The 24,261-nt window shown below is 37.0% G+C and overlaps 1 protein-coding gene across 1 annotated transcript in view; it reads left to right on the plus strand.

Annotated features, from left to right (window-relative positions):
- The window catches only part of MTMR9 (myotubularin related protein 9), a 51,020-nt gene extending 29,085 nt beyond the window's left edge, over positions 1-21,935 (plus strand). Inside the window, exons 7-10 of the mRNA XM_021698804.1 lie at positions 2,491-2,632; positions 4,422-4,642; positions 14,617-14,768; positions 21,002-21,935. Of these exons, the coding sequence (XP_021554479.1) occupies positions 2,491-2,632; positions 4,422-4,642; positions 14,617-14,768; positions 21,002-21,165 (679 nt within the window). The 3' untranslated portion in view covers positions 21,166-21,935. The remainder of the gene's footprint in view (positions 1-2,490; positions 2,633-4,421; positions 4,643-14,616; positions 14,769-21,001) is intronic.
- The last annotated feature ends 2,326 nt before the right edge of the window (positions 21,936-24,261 follow it).

Consider the following 24,261-nt stretch of genomic DNA (forward strand, 5'->3'; position numbering starts at 1 on the left):
TTTCCTTTTCTTAAACCATGAAAAAGAATGAAAAGAAGTTTTCTTATTTGCTTTCAGAGGGCCCAACCTGCCTTCTTACTTTTGAAATATCGGTGAAAAGGAACATGTAATTCTGTTACACAGTAAAATGATTCTTTCTAATTTCTCAGATATCTTATTAACAAACTACTTGATATGTGTAGTTATATCAGGATCTCAAGTTGAGCAAACCTGAGGGCAGTGATGTGAAGTATATGAAGTGATTTTAGTTTATTCACTCAGTTGAAGGTTGCTAATCCTTGAGACTTGAGGCAGAAGACTTGAACACAGAGGCAGAAGGATTGGTATAAGTTGTTGCAGAAGCTTAGAATGCCCTTTTTAAGAAGGGGATTCCTCTGAAACAATAGGTAGGTATAAGAATCGCCACCACATAGTTGGATGGCACTTTTCCTTGAGACTGTAATTTGTTTTATTGATGCTTCCAAACTAAGGAAATACACATGTAATGTTTTTACGGTTAGTGAGAAATTGATCATAGAACAGGTTGCTTAAGATTATGTGGTGAGTTAATGACAAAACCAGTAATGGGTAGAGATTTTGGCGTTGGGATTCGCAGGCTGTCACTGTTTTTTGTCTTAGGCTTTACAGGATATGGGAGTTAAAGAAGAAGTTCTGAGGCAGAGAAATCAATATTACAGAATAATGAGACATTAATTTGAAGGGTTTCGTTTCTTTTTAACCTAAGTTAAAAAGATTTCCCCTTGCATGGTGAATACAGAGGCTTCTGGTTTCTTATGAACTGTAAATGACAATGAACACTGATCACCATGTTGTCTGAGTTTGCAGCCATAATAATGGGATGCTGCAGGTCAAGGCAAACCGAGGTGCAGAACAGTATTTAACTCCACCTTTGTTTAGACTCAGCTGGCCACCGGAAACAAACAGGGACTTCCACATTCTCTTAAGAGTTGAAGGTTTTGGTTTATTTTGCCATGTTTGGGTTCCCTTTTCTGATATATACTGGCTTATTACTTATACCTCCATAAAAATCTGCCTTTGTAATTAATTGCTCAAAATGTAAGACTAGACCTTGAATGAATTGAGTTAAATTGAAAATATACCACAGATAACTAAGATATAGCGATTCAGTGTATACATCAGAAGCCTTAAAATACTTGCTCATACCCTGCTACCTAGTCACAAGATTTCATCCTAAGAATGAGATTGTTAACCTAACCTTAGGTGAATGACAGGGAGTCTTATTTTCAAATTAAGAACTCTCAAATAATTCCACAGAAGACAAAAAGCTAAGTACAGTGTAACAAAAATTAGCAATGACCTAAATAACTCCTAAGACATTTAAGTAAATTTCAGTTGATCACCTAAGAATATTATATAACCATTAATACTTCTAAAGGTGATATGGAAACATGGGAAAATGTTCATAATAAAAGTGGAAATAATAAGCAATTACCTTTTGTTATAGCTACATAAAGGATATAAGTACAAGAATTAATAGCAGTAACCAAACTTGAAATTCTTATGGGAAAGTGGTGAGGTTATTTTCCTTTTTCTTAATATTTTCTTCACTGTCATTTCAATATGAGAGTTGGAAGAAGGGTATGGGAGATGTACTTAATTTAGTTTTTGGTGTTTTCTTCTACTGTCTTTAGAATAATGGGGTCCCAGACTCCTTCTAAGTATTATGGTATAGTAATATCATTGCCCCTGACTTTCTAGATTGACAGTTTTATGCTTGTTTTTTTTATTTGTTTTGTTTTTTTTTTTTAAATGTTTCTTCTTGGGGCGTCTGGGTGGCTCAGTTGATAGGCGTCTGCCTTCAGCTCCGGTCGTGATCCCAGCGTCCTGGGATCAAGCCCAGCATCGGGCTCTCCACTCTGCAGGAGGCCTGCTCCCTCTCCCACTCCCCCTGCTTGTGTTCTCTCTCTCGCTGTGTCTCTCTCTGTCAAATAGGTAAATAAAATCTTAAAAAAATAAAATAAATGTTTCTTCTTGTTTTCATGTTTCTGAAAGTGTGGTTCAGGTCTTGTTTCCTAGGTCCATTACATTATAGTTTATGAAGGCGTCGTTATAGTCAGCTGATGGTGAAAAGGTAGAATCAAGGTCAGAGAGATACAGAAAAATAACGTCAAGTGTATGTTTTTAGGTTTGATGAGAAGGGCTTTAATCAACTATTAAGGCAGAAAACATAAGCACCTATTGTGGTGATAAGGACTGCTTTTGGGTTTTGTTAAAGGAGAAAAAATTCAACTAAAATGTTTGTGAAGGTTGTTATAACTTAAAGAGGTTCTTGCCATGTGAAATTTGGAACCCATAGTTTTTCTTTCCTAAGAGAAACTCTCTTCATGTGCCTTATTTCAACTCTAAACCCTACTGGACAGAGCAGAATGCAAGAGTTGGAAATACTGTACTCAATAAATGTTTGTTATTAACAGAGTTGATTGACCGTGTTGGGAGTATCCCATTGTGTACTCTGGATTTTTCTATCAGGGAAGGGGCATCCATATTGATCCATGGAACAGAAGGAACTGATTCCACACTTCAGGTTACCTCCCTGGCCCAGATCATCTTGGAACCAAGAAGCAGGACCATCCGTGGTTTTGAGGCCCTGATAGAAAGAGAGTGGCTACAGGTGAGAAAAGCTGCTTGGTGTGCACAGGAACTGCTAATAATTGATGTGATCCCAGTTTGCAGGAGTGGAGAGAATGTATGAAATTTTGATTGATTAAAATGCTTAAATTGTATGTTTACTTTTCTGGGAGCACTTAATCTCTCTTCCTCTCAGTACACATTTATAATCTTTACTGCCTCTCAATTTTTGTGCCTCTCTTTCCTTATTTTGCTCATTTGGCATTTCATTCCCTCAACAAACTCTCACTAATTGTACTTTGTTACCTACAGGGGAAATAACAAAGAATGTAAAACAGTCTAGAGATAAAAAACATAAACAAGGCAGGAAGGGGGTGTGAGGACTTGTAATTATAAGGCATGTGCTCTAGCACTTTCTGCCTTTTGCTTGTCGGGCTCCACTCTGTCCTCTTGCCCCACCAGGTGAATCCTTCTCATGCTTTAAGATACAGCTACATGTCGCTACTCTCGTGAAGTCTTTGGGACCTTAACCTTCTTCACAGCTAAAAATCGATCCATTGTCTTCATGCCTTGTTCCCTAAACTAGACCCAAATAAAGTGACTCCTTTGAGGTCAGGGAACCATGCCCAATTTCTCTTTTATCCCTAGGACATAATGCAGTGTTATTACATATGCTGAATGACAACTGAAATAAAGGCCTCATAAAATAGATTGAAATCCTCCCAAGTCAGAGGTTAACTTATAAATGTATATACACTGTGTAACTTAGTAAATAATTGTGATTAAGAAAAACGTTTAGATATATTTTGAAAGTAGAATTATCTCTGGAGAAAAATCATTTCTGGCCCTTCTAGTTAAAATTCAGATTTATTATGTGTTAATGCTGTTATGTATGCCATGTCTATCTACCCTGCCTGATGACTAACGTGTAGCTCTGTTCAAGTCAGACCATCTCAAATATTTGGTAAAAATCTCTTCAGCAACATTCCTCATAATGCATAGCAAACAAATAAATGAATGTGATTTACTTACTTAAATATCACCATATTAATGGGTATCAAAATACCATTAGCCACTGGAAAATGTTCATAGCATTTTCTTTGTCAGATGAGGTAGTATAAGGACCTAAAGGTAAAGCAAGTGTGTGAAATACCTAAAGGGTGTGATTTGGGATAAGGTCAGTAATCAGTTTCTGGGTGGGCCAGAGATGCAAATGATTCTTAAATTTCCGTTAGTCAGTAGAGGTCAGACTCTTCCAGTTCTTTTCAAGAGAAGAGGGGAACTAGGGACAATTTTATCTCTAATATAAAAGTATTCATAAAGATTTCTTCATGATAATAACTCTTTTCCATATGTAATTAAAAATTTAATATCAGGAGTGACCTTATAAAATCTGTGTGTGAGAGCTCCATATTTATTTCCATTTAGTGGTGAGGCTTATGTAGTTTACAATAATCTGTACTGCTTTGGAGAGATAAAAGGTGATAGCTGTCTTTTGTTTGGTACCTAAAGACCTTATATTCTTTGACTTTGCTACAAATTATAGAGACCTAGAAAATTTTACTTTAAGTTCACCAAGGATAATTGCAGTTCTTATGGTTATGCCTTAACTGCACAGCCTTGTTAAATATTTGGAAGTTGTGTTTTTTTCCTCAGCTGCTGAAAATTGTTTTAAACCAAGATATCATTAATCTAAATAGCAGCCATCCAAATTATATGATGTTCCATTTAATAAGAGTTTTGTTGCAACTGTGTGAAATAATGTTAATGGAATGTGCTATAAATGTGCTCTCACTAGGCTATGACTGTCACATTTCCATCTTCTGTCTTAGGCTGGCCACCCATTCCAACAGCGCTGTGCACAGTCAGCCTATTGTAATAGTAAGCAGAAGTGGGAGTCACCCGTATTTCTTCTCTTCTTGGACTGTGTGTGGCAGATACTTCGTCAGTTTCCTTGTTCTTTTGAATTTAATGAGAATTTCCTCATCATGCTCTTTGAGCATGCATATGCCTCACAGTTTGGAACATTCCTGGGCAACAATGAAAGTGAAAGGTGGGTATACTGCTTACATGGGATGGGGGCCATTTTGTTTGTAGCTGTTTTGGTTACTTCCTAAAAGAGACCAGGATTTGGTTCTACATTAATGTTATTTATAAGATGGTAGAGGTTACAGTTAGTATAAATTAAATTACATGAAGTGTGTTCTTCTTATGAGCCTATCACATGCTAGGTGAGAGCATGTCCTGGACTTTGTTTTATTAGATTAAAATTAGTCCATACACTGATTTAAAAGCTTTGAGTAAATTGGGCAACCATTTTAAGTGTTAATTTCCTTATATAAGATCATAGTAATCTTACATCTGGAAGAATCCTTAACATATAATCCAGCTCTGCCCTCCATCCAATTTTATAGATTGGGAGGGGAATACCCAGAAAGTTAAATGACTTGACCAGGGACACGCAGCTGGTTGGTCACAAGTAGTAGGGCTATAATACAGGTCTTCCTACTCCTGCCCCAGACTTTGTCTGTTACCCCTGGAAACTGTCCTCAGGCCTCCTTTCACAGTCCAGACGCCATCAAGTTTATAGGTTTATTTAGAAGATACCTATCATAATGATCTTTAAAGGTGCTTAACTGGTAATCTCAATTGGGTACAGTCAAAAGGCTTCCTCTTCTCTTTTTTCCTTTGTCATCCTAGCTAAAGGACAGTTTTGTTGGTCTTTTCAGAGAACCAACTTTTGGTTTCACTGATGCTCTCTGTTGTCTATTTTCTATTGCATCTATCTACTCTCTCCTCTTATTTTTTCCTTCTTTCTGCTAGCACTGGTTTAGTTTGCCCTTCTTTTTCCAGTTCCTTAAGGTATAAAGTTACTGATTTAAAAGTTATTGATGTGAGATCTTTGTTCTTTTTTTTTTTTTTTAAAGATTTTATTTATTTGAGAGAGAGAGACAGTGAGGGAGAGAGAGCACAAGTGGGGGTGGGGCAGGGGGGTTGAGGGCCAGAGGGAGAGGGAGAAGCAGACCCACAGCTGATCAGGGAGCCAGATATAGGGCTTGATCCCAGGACCCTGGGATCATGACCTGACCCAAAGGCAAATGCTTAATGGACTGAGCCACTCAGGCTCCCCTATCTTTCTTTTTTAATATAGGTTTTTACTGCTATAAATCTCCATCTGAGCACTGTTTTCACTGAATCCCCATACGTTGTATTAGCATGTTGTGTTTTCGTTTTCATTCATCTGTGTTTTTTCTTCTGTTATTGATTTCTAACTGCATGCTATTGTAGTTGGAGAAGATATTTGTATGACTTCAGTCTTTTAAAATGTATTGAGATTTGTTTTGTGGCCTAACCTGTGATCTATCCTGAAGAATGTTTCATGTACACTTGAGAAGAATGTGTACCCTGATGTCGTTGAGCAGAGTGTTCTAGATTTGTCTTACATTTGTTCAAGTCATGTATTTCTTTATTGGTCTTCTGTCTAGTTCGATACATTATCAAAAGTAGGATATTGCAGTCCTCAACTGTATTGTAGAATTGTCAGTTTCTCTATTTTGTTATGTTGATTTTTGCTTCCTGTATTTTGTAGCTCTGCTGCAAGGTACATATATGTTTATAATTATTATATCTTCTTGATAGATTGACTTTTTTTTTTTTTAAGATTTTATTTATTTGAGACAGAGAGAATGAGAGAGAGCAAGCACATGAGAGGGGGGAGGGTCAGAGGGAGAAGCAGGCTCCCCGCCGAGCAGGGAGCCCGATGCGGGACTCGATCCCGGGACTCCAGGATCATGATCTGAGCTGAAGGCAGTCGCTTAACCAACTGAGCCACCCAGGCGCCCGATAGATTGACTCTTTATTCCAGTTTAAAATATCCTTCTTTGTCTCTTGTAAGAGTTTTTGTCCTAAAGTTTATTTCATCCATTCCAGCTCTCTCTTGGTGTGGAATGGATATTTGTGTGGAAAATCTTTTTTCATCCTTTTATTTTCAATCTGTTTGCATCTTTGAATCAAAAGTGAATCTTTTGTAGACAGTATATAGTTGGATCATGTTTTAGTCCATTCTGCCAATCTCTGCATTTTGATTGGAGAGTTTACTTCATTTATGTTTAAAGTGATTACTGAAAAGGAATGGCCTATTTCTGCCAGTGTGAGATTTATGTTGTTTGTCTTATACGTCTTTTGTTCTTCATCTCCTCCATTACTTGCCTTCCTATATGTTTGATACTTTAATAGTGTACTATCATGATTCCCTTCTTATTTTATGTATATTAATTTTTTTTTTTTACTGGTTACCAGGTGGATTTCAACTAATATCCCAAATTTATAACAATCTACTTTGAATACAAACTCAGCTTCAATGGCATACAAAACTTTGCTCTTCCATAGCTCCACTCCCCTATATGTTATTATCACAAATTACATTCTTATATATAATTATATTCTTATTTGCCCATTGACATGGATTTATTATTATTTTTATATGTTTGTCTTTTAAATTATGTAGGAAATAAAAAGAGGAATTACAAGTCAAAAAATACAATAATAACTTACTTTTATACCTTTAGTTATCTTTTCTGAGTTATTCCTTCATATGGCTTTGAGTTACTGTCTAGTGTCCTTTCATTTTAGCTTGAAGGATTCCTTTTTGCATTTCTCTTGTAAAGCAAGTCTTCTAGCAATGAACTCCCTCAATTTTTATTTATCTGGGAATGTCTTAATTTCTCCTTCATTTTTAAAGAATAGTGTTCCCAGATGTAGAGTTCTTGGTACGTAGTTTTTGGGTTTGGTTTTGTTTTTTTTTTCCTTTTAGCACTTGAGAAATGTCATTGCTGTCCCTTCTGGCCTCCATAGTTTCTGATAAGAAATCTGTTGTAGAAGGATGATGTAGGATCCCTCTATATGAGGAGTTGCATCTTTCTTGCTGCTTTCAAGATTCTCTCTCTGTCTGGCTTTTGTAAATTTGATTATAATTTGTCTCAGTATGGGTCTCTTTGCCTTTATCCTTCTTGGAGCCTGTTGAACTTCTAAATGTGTAGATTCATGTCTTTCATCAAGTTTGGGGAGTTTTCAGCCCGTAATAATTTTGTGTGTGTGGTTCTTTTTGTGTTCAGTTTTTTCTATTTGTATTGAGGTATAATTGACCAATTGGCCATTAATTCTTTATATATTCTTTTGTTCCCATGCTTTCTCTCTTCTCTTTCTTGGATTCCCATTATGCATATGTTGGTACCCACAAGCTGCTTAGGCTCTGTTCATTTTTCTTTATTCTTTTTTTGTTCTTCTCAGAATGGGGAATTTAAGTTGACCCGTCTTCAGATTTGCTTATTCTTGTGCCTGCTCAGATCTGTTATTAAAACCATCTAGTGAGGGGCGCCTGGGTGGCTCAGTTGGTTGGGCGACTGCCTTCGGCTCAGGTCATGATCCTGGAGTCCCTGGATCGAGTCCCGCATCGGGCTCCCTGCTCGGCAGGGAGTCTGCTTCTCCCTCTGGCCCTCCTCCCTCTCATGCTCTCTGTATCTCGTTCTCTCTGTCTCAAATAAATAAATAAAATCTTTAAAAAAAAAAAAAAAAAAAAAAAACCATCTAGTGAGTTGTTTTGTTTTGTTTTTTTCAGATATTGTACTTCTCAGTTCCAGAATTTCTGTTTGGTACTGTTTTATAATTTTGTCTGTTTATTGATATAGTCTGGGTTTTGAGACTTGTTCTCCTTGTTTCCTTTAGTTCCTTGTCCTTAGTTTTTGTTTTTGTTTTGTTTTGTTTTGTTGGGGTTGTTTTTTTCTAGCTCTGAGCATATTTAAGACTGTTGATTTAAAGTCTTCATCTAGTAAAAGCAAAGTCAGTGCTTTCTTAGGGACAATTTCTGTTCATTTTTTTTCTATGACTGGGCCATACTTTCTAGGGGTCTTTCTTGCATCATTTGGACATTTAAATCTGGACATTTAAAATGTTATAACGTAGCTCTCTGGAAATTAGATTCTTCCCACTCCTTGGAGTTTGTATTTGTTGCTTGCCATAAGCTGTAACTATTTATTTAGACTTTTCTAAACTTTTGTAAAGTATATTTTTTTCTCACGTGTAGTTTCTGAAGTATCTGTTCTTTTTTTTTTTTTTTAAAGATTTTATTTATTTATTTGACAGAGAGAGAGAGAGCGAGAGCAGGAACACAAGCAGGGGGAGTGGGAGAGGGAGAAGCAGGCTTCCTGCCGAGCAGGGAGCCTGATGTGGGACTCGATCCCAGGACCCTGGGATCATGACCTGAGCCGAAGGCAGACGCTTAACAACTGAGCCACCCAGGCGCCCTGAAGTATCTGTTCTTTAGTTTGTGTTCAGCTAGTCTTTGGCAGTGATTTCCTTGAATACTTGGAGCCAAAAGAGAGAGAGGAAAAGAGGGAGGGAAAAGTGAAAGGAAAAACCACTCAAGACAAAGGAAAAAAATCCTTTTGCAGTCTTTACAGATGGGCTTTATGCTGGAATATTCCTTCAATGCTTAGTCAGGCCTCAGCCTTCACTTCTCGCCCTCACTGGCCCTCACTGAGCCTAGAGATCAGCCAAAACCAAAATCTTGGGATCTTCTTGGGCCTTTTCAGAGCATGTTTCCTGCCTTAGGCATGCATATGGCTTTCTTAATTCCTCAGTATACATGGGCAACTGTGAATACACTGCTTTTCCAAAGAATCTTTTTCCTTGGGTTTTTGGTGCTCTGTTGTACCCCTCAACCATAATCTTTTCCCCCAGATGGCTACAGGTTGTCCATTCACCTTATGTTTTCTAGGAATGCCCACCACTTTTCTGCCCATGGTGATTTCCAAGTTAGATATAACAAAGACAGGTGCTTCAGGTAGCCCTTGGACAAGTTAGAACAGAGAGACACAATTCTTTGTGAATAAGGACTGCTTTATTCCCTCTGAAGCCAGGGACCAGAGTCCCATACTAAGAGCGTGGGCTGCCATCTTCAAGACTTCCATGAGCTAGGGTAAGGGTAGGGCAAGAGCAAATAAAAATATCATTAAGCTTTTTTATTGTTTTTCAAGTTTCCTTTTCCTTGATTCTTCATTTGCTTGTGTGCTGTAAACTTCTATTTCCCAGAAATCTGACAAAGTGGGTTCTAACAGTTTCTACTTGTGTTTTCAATGTTTCTCTGGAGGGATGGGCATTTGGAGCTGCCTACTCTTCCATTTTTGGTGACATCAGTCTTCTTCATTTTTGAAGCATAGTTTTGCTGATATAGACATCTTGATCAATAGTCTTTTTTTTTTTTTAGATTATTTATCTTAGAGAGAGAGAGTGTGGAGGGGAAGGGCAGAGGCATAAGGAAAGAGAGAATCTTAAGCCGACTTGCACTGAGCACAGAGCCCAACGCAGGGCTCAATCTCATGACCTGGAGATCATGACCTGAGCTGAACCAAGAGTTGGACACAGCCAACTGTGTCACCCAGGTGCCCTGAATATGTCATACCACTGCTTTCTGGCCTCATGGTTTCTGATAAGTGAGCCATTACTTTCACTGAGGGTCCCCTGTATGTAATGGGTCATTTTTCTCTTACTGGTTTTGCAATTATCTTTTTCTTTGGCTTTTGACACTGATGTGTCTTAGTGTGGACACTTTGAATTTATCCTACTTGGAGTTCCTTGATCTTCTAGGGTGTGTAGAATCACATTTGAGAAGTTTTTAGACATTATTTTTCAAACATTCGTTCTGCCCTTTTTTCTTCTCCTTCTGGAACTCCCATTGTGCATGTTGGTATTCCATAGGTTTGGAGGTATTCCATAGGTTTGGAGATTCTTTTCAATTTTCTTCAATTTTTCTTTCTTTTCTTCAGAAATTAATAATCTCAATTGACCTATCTTCAAATTCACTGATTCTTCTTCCAGCTTAAATCTACTGTTGAGCTCCTATGGTCATTTTTTCATTTCAGTTATACTTTCAAATTAGGATTTCTCTTTGGTTCTTTTTAAAATTTTTACCTCTTTACTGACATTGTCCATTGGTATAGCATTGTTATCATACTTTCCTTTAATTTCTCAGGCATTTTTCTTTAGCTCTTCGAACCCATTTATGATGGCTAATTTAAAGTCTTTGTCTAGTGGGGTGCCTGGATGGCTTAGCTGGTTAAGCATCTGCCTTCAGCTCAGGTCATGATCCCAGGGTCCTGGGATCAACCCCCTAGTGGTGCTCCCTGCTCAGCGGGGAGTCTGCTTCTCCCTCTCCTTCTCCCCCTCCCCCTACTCGTGCTCACTCTCTCTCTTGCTTGCTCCCAACTAAATAAATAAAAATCCTAAATAAAATAAAGTCTTTGTCTAGTGAGTTCAATATGTCCTCCCTCTCCAAGGGACAATTTCTTTTGACTGCTTTTTTTCCCCCTGAGTATGGACCACACATTCCTGTTTCTTTGTGTTGTAATTTGCTTTTTTTTGAAAACTGATGTTTTAGATAATATGGCAAATCTGGAAATTAGATCCTCTACCTTCTGAATGAATAACTTTTTCCTCCTTTGCTGAGGGACCTTATGTGTGTATTAGGCATGACTGCAACACTCAGGTAGTTCACAGCTTTGTTTTAGCCTTCAGCTTATACAGGGCCTCAGGTTCAGCCAGAGGAGAAAGAATAGGGGCTATCTCAGGCATTTCCTAGGCATGTGCATACCGTTTTGAATTTGCAGGAATATGTCAGAGCTTTACAAAGCCCCATCTCACCCCCTGCTGCCCAGGGACATCTCATTCCCCAGATCTTTTATTTTTCCTAGGGTCTTACTTGCCTCAACTGGCATGACAGCCTCAGGCAACTGTGCTGTTAAATAGTTTCCTCTCATTGTTTTTTGACAAATACCCTGGGGAATAGGGCTTTTCCCTCTGAGAACCTCAAACTCTGAGTCCTGTCAAATAACTACAAGACTCTACCAAGGAGCCTTTACCAGGGAGCTGCCAGACACATCAAATCGTGATAGTGCTCTGGGGGTGGTATTTTTTGAGGAGCTCCAAAGCTGGTCTGCCCCTCCAGTGGCGACAGGGCTGCTGGTTTGCAGTGAAGTGCAGAGCTGGGGAAAGGGTGTTGGCACTGGCCAAGTTAAAATGCTCCGAATCCTGTTCTTTCAGAGGTTCATTAGTTTTTCTTGACTGAGTGTTCCTCAGATTGTCACAAACCTTTTGTTAATTTCCAGAGTCGTGAAAGTATTTATTTTGACTGGTTTTGCCCCTGTTTTCATTACTTTTTGGAGAAGATATACAGAGGTCCTTAGCCTACCATTCCAGAAGTCGCACAGCTACATGCAACACTTTAAACTATGCTCTGAGAAACTTAGGTACCTTCCTTTTACTGTCATCAGCTCCTTCCTCATTCTCTCCAGTGTACTTTCATGGAAAATATTCAAGACTTGAAATTAGAAGATTGGAGTTTGAATCTCTACTGTTGCCACTTACTAGCCATGTGACTTCTCTGAATCTATTTCTGCTCATGTTAAAAGCAAAAATTAATCTCTGCCACACTGGGTTACAGTGAGGATCAAATGACACACATGTGAAAACTAGCCTAATACCTGTCACATAATAGGCATTTTTAAAATGTCAGTTCATTCATTCATTCTTCCTTGAATCTTCTATCACCTGCTTAGCCACAAGCCTGGAACTTAACCACTGATGGCATTTTGACACAGAACCACAGTATTACTCTGGCTGGCACATTGATTCTACTGAATGTGACAGCAAGTATTTCATGTTCTGTGTCATCTGATGCTTTAAAAAAGGAAAGATAATTGGTAGCCTTTAGCAGTTGGGAGTCAGCATGTGCAATGAAGCATATTTACAGTTTCTTTGATAGATACTAATACCAAGCAGTGTTAAAAGGTATTACACCAATGGTTAGATATGCTTTTAAAATGCTGAACAAAACAAAGTTGTATATGTCAACAAGGCTTTGCTGTTATATTTTGGTTTTGGTTTTTTTGTTTTTTGTTTTTTAGGAGAGTAAAGATTATATACAGTGATATGAGCACTGGGGGTTATATGCAACTGATGAATTATTGAACACTACATCTGAAACTAATGATATACCACATGTTGGCTAATTGAATCTAAATTTTAAAAAAAATTACATACAAATAATCATCACAAAGGCAACGCTTCATGGCACTTAAATATGTTAGAAATCTAGTTCTTGTCCTGCCATTTCTTTTTTTTTTTTTTTAGAGAGAAAATTGGGGGTCATGCATGCGTGCACACACATACACACACACACACACACACACGGGAGCTGGGGGGAGAGGCAGAGGGAGAGGAAGAGAGAGAAACTTAAGCAGGCTCTGCACTTAGCATAGAGCCTGATGTGGATTATGATCTCATGACCCTGAGATCCTGACCTGAACTGAAATCAAAAGTTGGATGCTTAACCGACTGAGCCACCCAGGCACTCCGAATCCTGCCATTTCTTAAGGCATGTTCGACTTAACCCCTAGACTATACTCTTATGGGGGAGGGGGAGAATTGGTGATTTACCTTGGTTAAATTTGGGTAATGTGGTATAATGTATCCCCTCTCAAAAAGTCACAAAGTAATTGTTAAAGACTTTAAGACACTCTTCAGTAAAGCAACATATATAACTTTAATTCAGCATTTAAATAATACGTTTGACTATGGACTTCTTACTAATATCCTCCAGCCCCCAGAACTAGCCTTTAATAAAGGGATCATAAATGCATTTTATCTCCCATTCTGATTGCCATTTGGTAGATCCTGTGAGTAGGGCTGATTGAGAAGGATTCTGAAGCTATATGGGTTGGGCTCTGGTGGAAAAAAGTTCAGTGACTGGCTAGCCATAGGTTTGGGGGGCAGGGCCAAACCACTTACTGCAGGAGCAGTGGGTACAGTGGTTTCCTATCCTCGCCATGCCTGGTTCCTGGGGACATAGTATAGGACTTGCTATCCTAGCAATTAAATTGCAGTATACGTGGGAGTTCTGTGATTATGTGGATTCTTTTTATTGCTAACATAAGAAGGGTGCACATAATTAACTAATAAGTAGTTTCAGAGACAAAACCAATTTTATAGCAAAACTTCAACTTGAGTAGAAGCCTATGAAAATTGAATATGTTATCTTTTTGGTTAATGTAAGGCTTACCACAAATTATCTTTCAGTTCTTGTTAAAATTTATTTTTTCCAAAATGTATCAGTTCATGTTCTATCCCTGTGAGTTTATTCTATGATAAAAGAGTGTTACAGAATTTCAGGGTTATTGTGAAGGCTGTTCATTGTATATAAATGTAGATTGAATCTGTATTTACATCAAGATACATATTCATTTTTAATCTTTGACAGTCCATCTGCATTTTATGTACATGTAATTTATTTGTCCTAAAAGCTAAGTCTCTAAAAATTTTAGGCTTTGAGATTTGACTCAACCTCTATTTTTAATATGTCTGTAATCTTTGTTCTTTGCATTCTAGACTTTTCCAAAACAAAAAAGAAAGTTATTTTTATATTTAGCTATTTTAAATTAAAATACAGTGCCGGGGCACCTGGGTGGCTCAGTCAGTTAAGTAATGTCTGCCTTCGGCTCAGGTCATGATCCCAGGGTCCTGGGATCGAGACCCATGTCAAGCTCCCTGCTCAGCATGGAGTCTGCTTCTCCCTCTTCCTCTGCCACTCCCCGTGCTTGTGTTCACACGCTCTCTCTCTCTATCAAATAAATAAATAAAATCTTTAAAAAATAAGATAAAATACAGTGCCAGATACAATAAAGGATTTTGCATATAGTAATGGTCTGTTCTCTGGGTTAATGTTTAACACCAGATTCTGGTTTTATCCTTCTGGTTGGCCTTGAAAGCCTGTGAAATAGTTTTGCTGTTATTGAGTTATAATGCTGGTTGAATTTTCTGACAAATATTTTTATTTTACACTATTTTATTCATCTGTTAAAAGTTTTGTGTTCTGCCTTCTAACAGAGAGAGAAGAAACTGTCCTCTTGGGAGGAGCATCTAATAGTCGTTGTTATCATTTAATTGCTTTAATGCAGTTTTCTTCCTTGTAATCAGATGTAAGTTGAAGCTGCAGCAGAAAACGATGTCTCTGTGGTCCTGGGTCAATCGGCCCAGTGAACTGAGGAAGTTCACCAATCCTCTCTTTGAAGCCAACAATCTTGTCATCTGGCCTTCAGTTGCTCCACAGAGTCTTCAGCTATGGGAAGGTAAGCTCTGCGTCCTTTGCAGACTTTTTATCAGTAGTCAAGGACCCTCTCTGAACTGCCTCTGAGTACTTGCTGTTGTTGGTATTTGAAGCTGGTGAGTGGACCTGACCCTCAGACCTGTGTGTGACTGCTGTTTTTTTCACAGTGTGGGCATGGTTCTCTCCTTCACATCCGTTATCTAGTCACACTTCTTTTGTTCAGTCCCCATTTCAGAAGTGAACAGTGATTATTCAGTGGATACTGCTGTTTATATTGGGTATTTTCCCTAGGTGGGAAGATACATTGCTATTTTTAATTGTGATTACAAATTTACCAACTTAACCATGTTTAGGTATACAGTTCATTCTTGTCAAGTATATTCCTATTGTCGCAAAACAGGTCTCCAGAACTTTTCTTCTTGCAAATCTGACTCTATACTTACTAAACAACTTCCCATTGCCCCTGGTAACTACCATTCTGCTTTCTGTGTCTATGAGTTCGACAACTCTAGATACCTCGTATGAGTGGGATCATACAGTATTTGTCTTTTTGTGAATGACTTCTTTCACTTAACATAATGTCCTCAAGATACATCCATATCGTAGCCTGTGTCAGAATGTCTAAGGTTGAATAGTTTTCCATCGTGTGTGTTTACCACATTTTGTTTACCCATTCATACACTGATGGCCACTTGGGTTGCTTCCACCTTTTGGCACACAGGTGCACAGTTATCTCTTCAAGACACTGCTTTTGATTCTTTTGGGTATGTACCCAGGAGTGGAATTGCTGGATCATATGATAATTCTGTTTAATTTTTGAGGAACTACCATACCATTTTCCATAACAGTTGCACCATTTTACAGTTGCACCAACAGTGCACAAGGGTTCCAATTTCTCCACATCCTTGCCGACACTTGTTATTTTTGGATTTTTCCCCCCTTTGGTAGTGGCCATTCTAATGGGTATGAGGGAAAGTACATTACTTTTTGTGTAAGAAAGTTGGTAGGTAGTTGGGATAGGAATAAATTGTAAGCTCCAAGGAAATGGTTTCTGTTTCCTTTATTAAGCAGCCATTGGGAAAGGTTCCTCTGTTAAATGCTACTGAAAGGTTAATGAACTAGTCATTCTAGTAAGGTTCTATAAACAAACATAATGCTATCAGTGCAGTAATGCACATACCTCATTGTTCATGTGGAACAATAATCCATACTTAATTTTCCAATTCATTCTAAAGAAGGTATTTAACCTACATAAATTTTTCAGACTCCTGAAATTTATCTCCATAAATACCAAAGCTTGTCTTTAAAAATCTAACCAAAATCTGTCTAAACTATATTAGCCATCCCTTAAACAAAGACTACAAAGTGCCATTTCTTTTTGATCATTTTGAAGGTATTAAGTACATCTTTATTCATTTTTGTTTTTTTTTTAAATATTTATTTATTTATTTGAGAGAGAGCATGGCCACCCGGGTGGCAGAGGGAGAGGGAGAGAGAGAATCTCAAGTACACTCTTGCACTGAGCCCAATGAGGCACTTGATCTCATGACCCCAAGATCATGATCTGAGCCTAAACCAAGAGTCGGACGCTTAACTGACTGAGCCACCCAGGCGCCCCTCATCTGTATTAAATGGCACAAAACCTACACACAAAGAATGCTAGCTGTTTGGTAATTGAACTGAATTACCATAAATGTCAGTTATTATACCACATTTTAATATGTTATGCCCACAAGGGCAGTTCATGTGTGGGAAACTGTTTGCCCTTTATCTGTAAAAGGGCCTCAGATTGCTTTGCTCTCTCAGTTTGAGACTAAGTCTGTTTCTGTCACTTCTCTGGATGTCAGCTCTCACATCTCATTCCTCTTGGCATATCTGTCATTAGCTGCTTCCTTCCTCCTCAGTTTATGCTTCTAATCTTATCTGTTTAGGTGTCCACAAGTTAGAATTGTGGGAAAGTGGCCTCAGATAGTCTCCAGGTTCTCGGAGTCTGAGCTTTAGTGCTTTGGGAATTTTTGGCTGCTCAGAACTTCTCTTTGCTTACTTTCTTCATTGTTGTAGACAGTCCCCGGTACAGGATAAGTGATCTCTTAAATGAGAGATTACAGCCAAACTTTTTGTTAAAGATTTCTGGGACAGTTTACCTAGAAGCCACTGTCATGTTTAGTAACTGAAGTAAGAGACTAGCTACTTGGGAGAAAAGCCAGATTTGGAGTTGAATGGCCTAATGGACGATTTAACTAGTTTTTTACCAAACCTCATTGAGAGTTTAGAGATGAAGTGATTGGAGGAAATCTTGTTGTTACATGAATGAATTCCTACCATTCCATTAAGAACAGAGTTTCCATATGTGTTTAGTGCCCCAGCTTAGAAATGGAAGAAATTCTGTGTGAGGTAAAATCTTCTCATAGTGGGTATATGGGTTGTATAATGAGTTTAAAATGTCTCTCTTCTGTTTATATTTACATTATAGTTAGCCATTAGTATTAAGTAATTCCTGAATTGAAGAACAGGATTTTAAATACAGGCTCATATAACGGAAAAATCAACAAAGTCCATTCTTTAAGCTATGTTTCTGTTTTCCCTTTCTGATAGAGAGTAGCTTTAGGGTTCTGGCAGTTTGGTTTATAGAAAGTGTTTTAAAGAATCATAAAACCTTTGTGAACTTACCAGCTACTGACAATACTGCTGCCTGGAAAGTTTTTGTACCTCCTTATTTGAATGTCTTTAAGCCATGATGTTGGGATGATAGAGCTAATGTAGATCTATGCAGATGAGGAAATGTTTCCTTTTAGTCTATAAAAAAAGGATAGTTATTGGGAAAAGAAGGATGTGCCTGTACCAGTGGCAAGCTTGTGGGGCGTCCTGCTGCTGGGAGTGGCCAGGATACCAGCGCCCGCGGGGCAGGGGAAGGCCGGCTGCGAGGCCAGTTCAGACCCGCCACTGAATCACTTGTTGCCTCCTTTATGTTTCGTTTGTCCATTCATTCAGTAAACATTTATTGAGCTGTAAAAAAAAAAAAAAAAAAAAAGAAGGATGTGCCTGTAGAATTGGAAGACCACCTCTTAAGAGACAGGGAGAGAGCGCACTGAAGTTTAGGCTTTTTATTATTTTCCTTAATTGAAGTGTAGTTGACATATATTAGTTTCAGGTGTACAGCATAGTGATTCAACATTTACATACATTACAAAGTGATCACCATGGTAAGTCTAGCTACAGCCTGTCACCATACAAAGTTGTTACACTGTTATTAACTATGTTCCCTAAGGTATACATTGCATCCCCATGTCTTATTTATAACTAGAAGTTTGTGCCTTTTAATCCCCTTTCCCTGTTTTGTCCATCACCCCATCTCCCTCCCCTGTAGCAACCATCAAATTGTTCTCTGTATCTGTGTTTCTGTTTTCTTTTGTTTGTTTTGTTTTGTTTTTGTTTTTGTTTTTGTTTTTTAGATTCCACATCTAAGTGAACCTGACTTATTTCACTTGGCATGATACCCTCCGGGCCCATCTATATTGTTGCAAATAGGAAGATGTCATTCTTTTTTATGGCTGGGTAGTATTCCATTGTGGTGTATCTATACTACATCTTCTTTATCCATTCATCTGTTGATGGACACTCTTAGGTTGCTTCCATACCTTGGCTATCATAAATAATGCTGCAGTTAACATAGGGGTGCATATGTCTTTTTGAATTTGTGTGTTCATTTTCTTTGGATAAATACCCAGAAGTGGAAATGCTAGATCCTATAGTAGTCTATTTTTAATATTCTGAGGAACCTCCATACTGTTTTCCATAGTGGCTACACAATTTTGCATTCCCACCTACAATGCATGAGGGTTCCCTTTTCTCTGCATCCTTGCCAATGGCTGTTATTTCTTGTCTTTTTGATACTAGTCATTCTGACAGATGTGAGCTAATACCTCATGTGGTTTTGATTTGCATTTTACCCTGATAATTTGTGATGTTGAGCATCTTCTTCTGTGTCTCTTGGCCAGCTATATGTCTTCTTTGGAGAAATTTCTATTCAAGTCGTGTACCTATTTTTTAATTGGATTGGTTTTTTTGATATTGAGTTATGTGATTCTTTTATATTTTTTATATTAACTGTTTATCAGTTATATCATTTCAAAATATCTTCTCCCATTCAGTAGGTTGCCTTTTGTTAATGGTTTCCTTCATTGTGCAAAAGCTTTCTAGTCTGATGTGGTCCCATTTGTTCATTTTTGCTTTTGTTAGCCTTTGCCTGACGAGACATATCCAAAAAATTACTGCTAAAACTGATGTCAAAGAGATACTGCCTATGCTTTCTTCTACGTGTTTTATCGTTTCTGTTCTTACATTTAAATCTTTAATCCATTTTGAGTTTACTTTTGTATATGATGTAAGAAAGTGGTCCAGTACATTGTTTTGCATGTAGCTGTCCAGTTATCCCAGCATCATTTATTGAAGAGACTGTCTTTTCCCCCACTATATATTCTTGCCTTCTTTGTTGAAAATTAATTGACTGTCTTAAGTGTGGGTTTATTTCTGGACTCTATTCTGTTTTGTTGGTCTGTGTGTCTGTTTTTGTGCTGTTAACATAGTGTTTTGGTCACTGTAGCTTTGTAGTATATCTTGAACTCAGGGAAGGTGATACCTCCAGCTTTGTTCTTTTCTCAAGATTGCTTTAGCTATTTGGGGTCTTTTGTGGTTTCATACAGATTGTAAGATTATTTGTTCTATTTCTGTGAAAAATGTCTTTTGATAGGGATTGCATTGAATCTGTAGATGCTTTGGGTAGTATGGGCATTTTACAATAGTCTTCCAATCCATGAGCATGGTATATCTTCCCATTTATTTGTGCTGTTTCAGTTTCTTTTATCAATGTCTTATAGTTTTCAGAGTATAGGTCTTTTACTTCTTTAGTGAAAGATCTTCCTCCTATCCCTAGGTATTTTTTATGCAATTATAAATGGGATTGTTTTTCTTAATTTCTCTGATAGTTCATGGTTATTATATAAAAATGTGAACTTATATGTATTAATTTTGTATTCTTCAACCTTACTGAATTTATTAGTCTCAGTAGTTTTTTGGTGGAGTCTTCAGGATTTTTTATATATAGTATTATGTCATCTGCAGATAGTGGCAGTGTTGCTTCTTTTCCTATTTGGGAGCCTTTTATTTCTTTTTCTTGTCTGATTTCTGGGCTAGGATCTCTGATACTGTGTTGAGTAAAAGTATTAGTAAGAGTAGGCCTCTTTGTCTTGTTTGTGATCTAGAGGAAAAGCTTTCAGCTTTTCACGGTTGTGTATGTTAGCTGTTGGTTTGTCATATATGGCCTCTATACTTAGTTTGTTGTGAGTTTTTAATCATAAATGAATGTTGAATTTTATCATATGCTTTGTCTGCATCTGTTGAGATGATCACATGATTTTATCCTTCTTTTTGTTAATGTGGCATGTTGTGTTGATTGACTTGTGGCTGTTGAACCATCCTGGCATCTCTAGAATGAATCTTGCTTGATCATGGTATATGATGCTTTTCATGTATTGCTGAATTCACTTTGCTGCTATTTTGTTCAGGATTTCTGCATCTATGTTTATCAGGGCTGTTGGCCTATAATTTTCTTGTTTTGTGTGTGTTTGTTTGGTTTTGGTATCAGGGTAATGGTGGCCTCATGGAATGAGTTTGGAAACATTCCTTCCCCTTCAACTTTTTGGAATAGTTTGAGAAGAGTAAGTATTAACTCTTCTCTAAATGTTCTGTAGATTTCACCTGTGAAGCCATCTGGTCCTAAGCTTTTGTTTGTTGGGAAGTTTAGGGTTTTAAATAACAATGTATGGTTCAGCGGTTGCTCTAACTCTCACTTTTCTAGTGAAAGTGATTTTACACATGTATGAGGTCCTATGGTTCTGAGTAAAGTTCTGTAATTGAAATTCTGTAATTCACTGTATTGTGAAACTGGAAAATTTATGGCATTGTAAGTTACCAGCTTATTTATAATCCTGGATATATCAGAGAATAGTGTTTTAATCCATTTCATAATTTTGTTGGGGGGAGGTTGAAGAATGAATGATTATGTACATAGAAATAGTGATGTTTTAGTGTATTTAGTTACACTTTCAGTACTTCAGGATTCCTGCTTCTTCCAGAGTATAATAAAACATAGATGTGAATTTTAAGAAAAAGAAAAAAGAATGTATAATGATGGAATAATGTTAATCCATTGTATGTATCTTTTTGCCTTCTGTCTTCCTTTCCTGGATTCAATAGGTATTTTCCTCCGTTGGAACAGATCCTCCAAGTATTTGGATGAAGCATATGAAGAAATGGTTAACATCATTGAATATAACAAGGAATTACAAGCAAAAGTAAATGTACTTAGGAGGCAGTTGGCAGAACTGGAAACTGAGGATGGGATGCAGGAGAGTCCCTGAAAAATCTCCCCACAACCTACATAAATAAGGACCTTCCTGGAACTGAATCCCATCTGTCTCTCTCCTTTGGCCCTTCAGTTCACTTTTACACAGTAGCCTTGAACCTAAGGCTTTAGATGTGAGAACCCTCTAATGTAGTGGATTTCTCAATACTGTATGAATGAAACTTACTGTAATTACTCATGTTTCATGTGGCCTTTTAGGCCTTTTTACTTTGGGAGCAGAAAGGAGGTGCTAGTCATTTTATTTTATGTGAAACAGGTGACCTATTTAATGCCATTTGTGTTATATGCCATTTAATCTAAAATTTTTTCTGTGTCTACTTTCCAAACAGTGCTCCAGACCAGTCAAGGATATGATTAATCTCTTTAGGGAATATGTGTTAGTTTTAAAAAAGATCAGACTTTAAACACTCCAAACACAGAAATATTTTTCAAAACTGAAATGGTTCTTAAACCAAGAATTTTGTGATTAACATGCTGTTTCCAATACCTTTGCCCTTCTCTTTAAAATAGCTTTGGATTAACAAAGCTGAATTCATTCTCATTCTGGTTTGTTAAGAAAGGAAAATCTGAATATTTATCCAAGGTAAATATTTTTACAAGGGTTATAGGTATAATCCTTTGATATTTAGATTAAGAAGTAAATTTTAACAGTAGACAGTAGAAGTATGTGCAATATAGAAATAAAGTAGGAATTTGTTACTGATATGGTATCGTTACTGTTGAATTGGTTTTTCAGGTTTTTTGACCATACATATTAAATGCATATCAAATGCTGGATATCCCATTAAACCATTATTTAGGTAGACGTTTGTTATAATTAAGCTACAAATATGGTTTCCTTAAACCAGAAGTGCACTGCCCTTGTCTGAAGTTCTTACTGCACTGTTTCATGTATGTGTGTGTGTTAAGTTTTATTGTGTTTTGTTTTATTTTTAAGTATTCTGAGAGTTTACTAATACTAAGCTTAAACCTTTCACGTTGGCTTGAGCCTTTTGAAAATTTATCTTGACTGCTGATTTGTTCATTATATGTTAGGCAAATCTAATTGAAGTGGGAGGTGAAAGTTGATGAACATGACACAGCTATGTTTTAAACTGCAGAAACAGATTGAAATGTTTCAATGTTATGACTGTATTTATGCTATGCTAGTTTATTCCTGCTACTGTAAAAGTTTGTGGTTCAGTGCTTTCTATATACATTTCTGTTTTGTGGCACTGTTCATTTTAATAAATACTGTCAATTCTAGTTTTCCATTAAATGGATAGTTGAAGAGTAAATGATTAATAACCATTTCCACCCCCTCTGTATATAACCATTTCAGTGTAAAGCACACCAAAACTGAACCCTGCTTTAGAGCTATGTATTGAGCTAAAAATATAATTTTAAAAAATATCTAGTCTAGCATAATCAATGGCCACATTCAGACGCCTTAGAAAACAGCAAATACTTTCTATCTCCAGTTTCCCAAACTTCATCTTTTTTCTGTTTCCTTGGACTGGTAGCAAAAGGCTTGGACAACAGCAACAGATATCAGAACTCTCCTTTGGTATATTTGCCTGCCTTCTCCTCTAAGCTCAGATTTATTCTTGACTTATTTTCTTGGCTATAGTCATGAGTCTTCAGGCATTAAAGCCCTCACAAAAAGGCTACAGCAAGGAGCAAAGGAGATCTTGCTATCAATATCTCCATGTTGTGTGAAATGTTTATATTAATCTTTTAGAAGAGGAAATACTCCAGCTTTTTTATCACCCCTTAAAATTACTTGCTGTGTTTGTTCATGCAGCTGATCTTTTTGTTTGCTCCTGTTTTTGTCTCAAGAGTAGATCTGAAGGAGCTCTTCTCAGTTCACGGACCCATAAGGAAAACCATTTAGAGTTTTGTTTTGTTGTTGTTGTTTTTAGTGATTCTTTAGAAGTGACTCCCACTGGTGACACTGATTAGCCATAGGGCTTCTGTGGGTGGGAGCTTTTATTAGGCTTGGTCATGGAGAAAGTGTATGCCATCAATTTATACCTGTCTTCCTGATGAACATTTTATGTGTGAGACATAGTCCAATAATAGCATAGTGTTTCTTTTTCTTTCTTTTATTGAGGCAGTGATCTTAAGCTATTTGGACAAGTTTGCATTTTAGTATTAATTTATAATTAGGGATTGTGCAAACCTCAGTTCTGTTTATAGGTCATAAAAAACAAACTTTGATATCAGTGTATTTTCAAAGGGGACATCTAATAATGCAAATATTAGGGTTTTCCCAAACTCAAGAACTGTGTCAGAGGTGCATTATCAATATAATTTAAAGAGGGATTTTAGTAATATTATGAAGTTACCCATTCCTTGGATAAGAAGAATACATACAGTGGATATACTCATGAGAAGATACTTGTTTAACTTTAAGTTCGGAGAATCATCTTTGATAAATGTGGCTTTAAAAACTTGAATGAAGAGAGTGGTGGCAGAATTAGTGAGCAAGCGAATTACCCCGTAGGAGCCAATAATAACCAAGTGAGATAAAATCAAGTTTATATATATTAAGCATCTTATGTATTCATTTATAGCAAAGGCTGGTTTACATTTTGGGGATGCAAATTAGGTCCTACAGAGAATATTCTAAAAATACAAAAGATTGCTACAGTCTTCTATCGGCAGTACAAGGATCCTTAGATTTTAAATTAACAATTTTTTTTTTAGAAACCACAAGAACATAGTTGGTTGATTATATTAAGATTTTGAAACTTTTTGGGTGGTAAGACTTTTCAGTAATTGGTCAAAATTTTTCATTCTGGTTTTATTGAATAGAAAGAAAACAGCAGAAAGTTATAAAATCTAATAGAATTAAAACAACCTATAAATATATTTTGTTTCTGAGAAAAATTAGGCCTTTGAAACAAGATTTTAAAGTGATTTTTGGGAAAACTTTGGAAGACAATAGTCATTTCAGATCCCATATGGGTAATTTAAAAGCTTTTCTTTGAACTCTGAGGCCTGATTTACAGAGGTGATATGTCATAACTTTTCATTTTAAAGGATGGAATTTAGTGATATTTTAGTTTTTGAGTATTTATATTAAATTTAAAAATCAGTATCATGGGAA

The sequence above is a fragment of the Neomonachus schauinslandi genome, chromosome 2, assembly GCF_002201575.2.
Source record: "Neomonachus schauinslandi chromosome 2, ASM220157v2, whole genome shotgun sequence".
Lineage (NCBI taxonomy): Eukaryota > Metazoa > Chordata > Mammalia > Carnivora > Phocidae > Neomonachus > Neomonachus schauinslandi.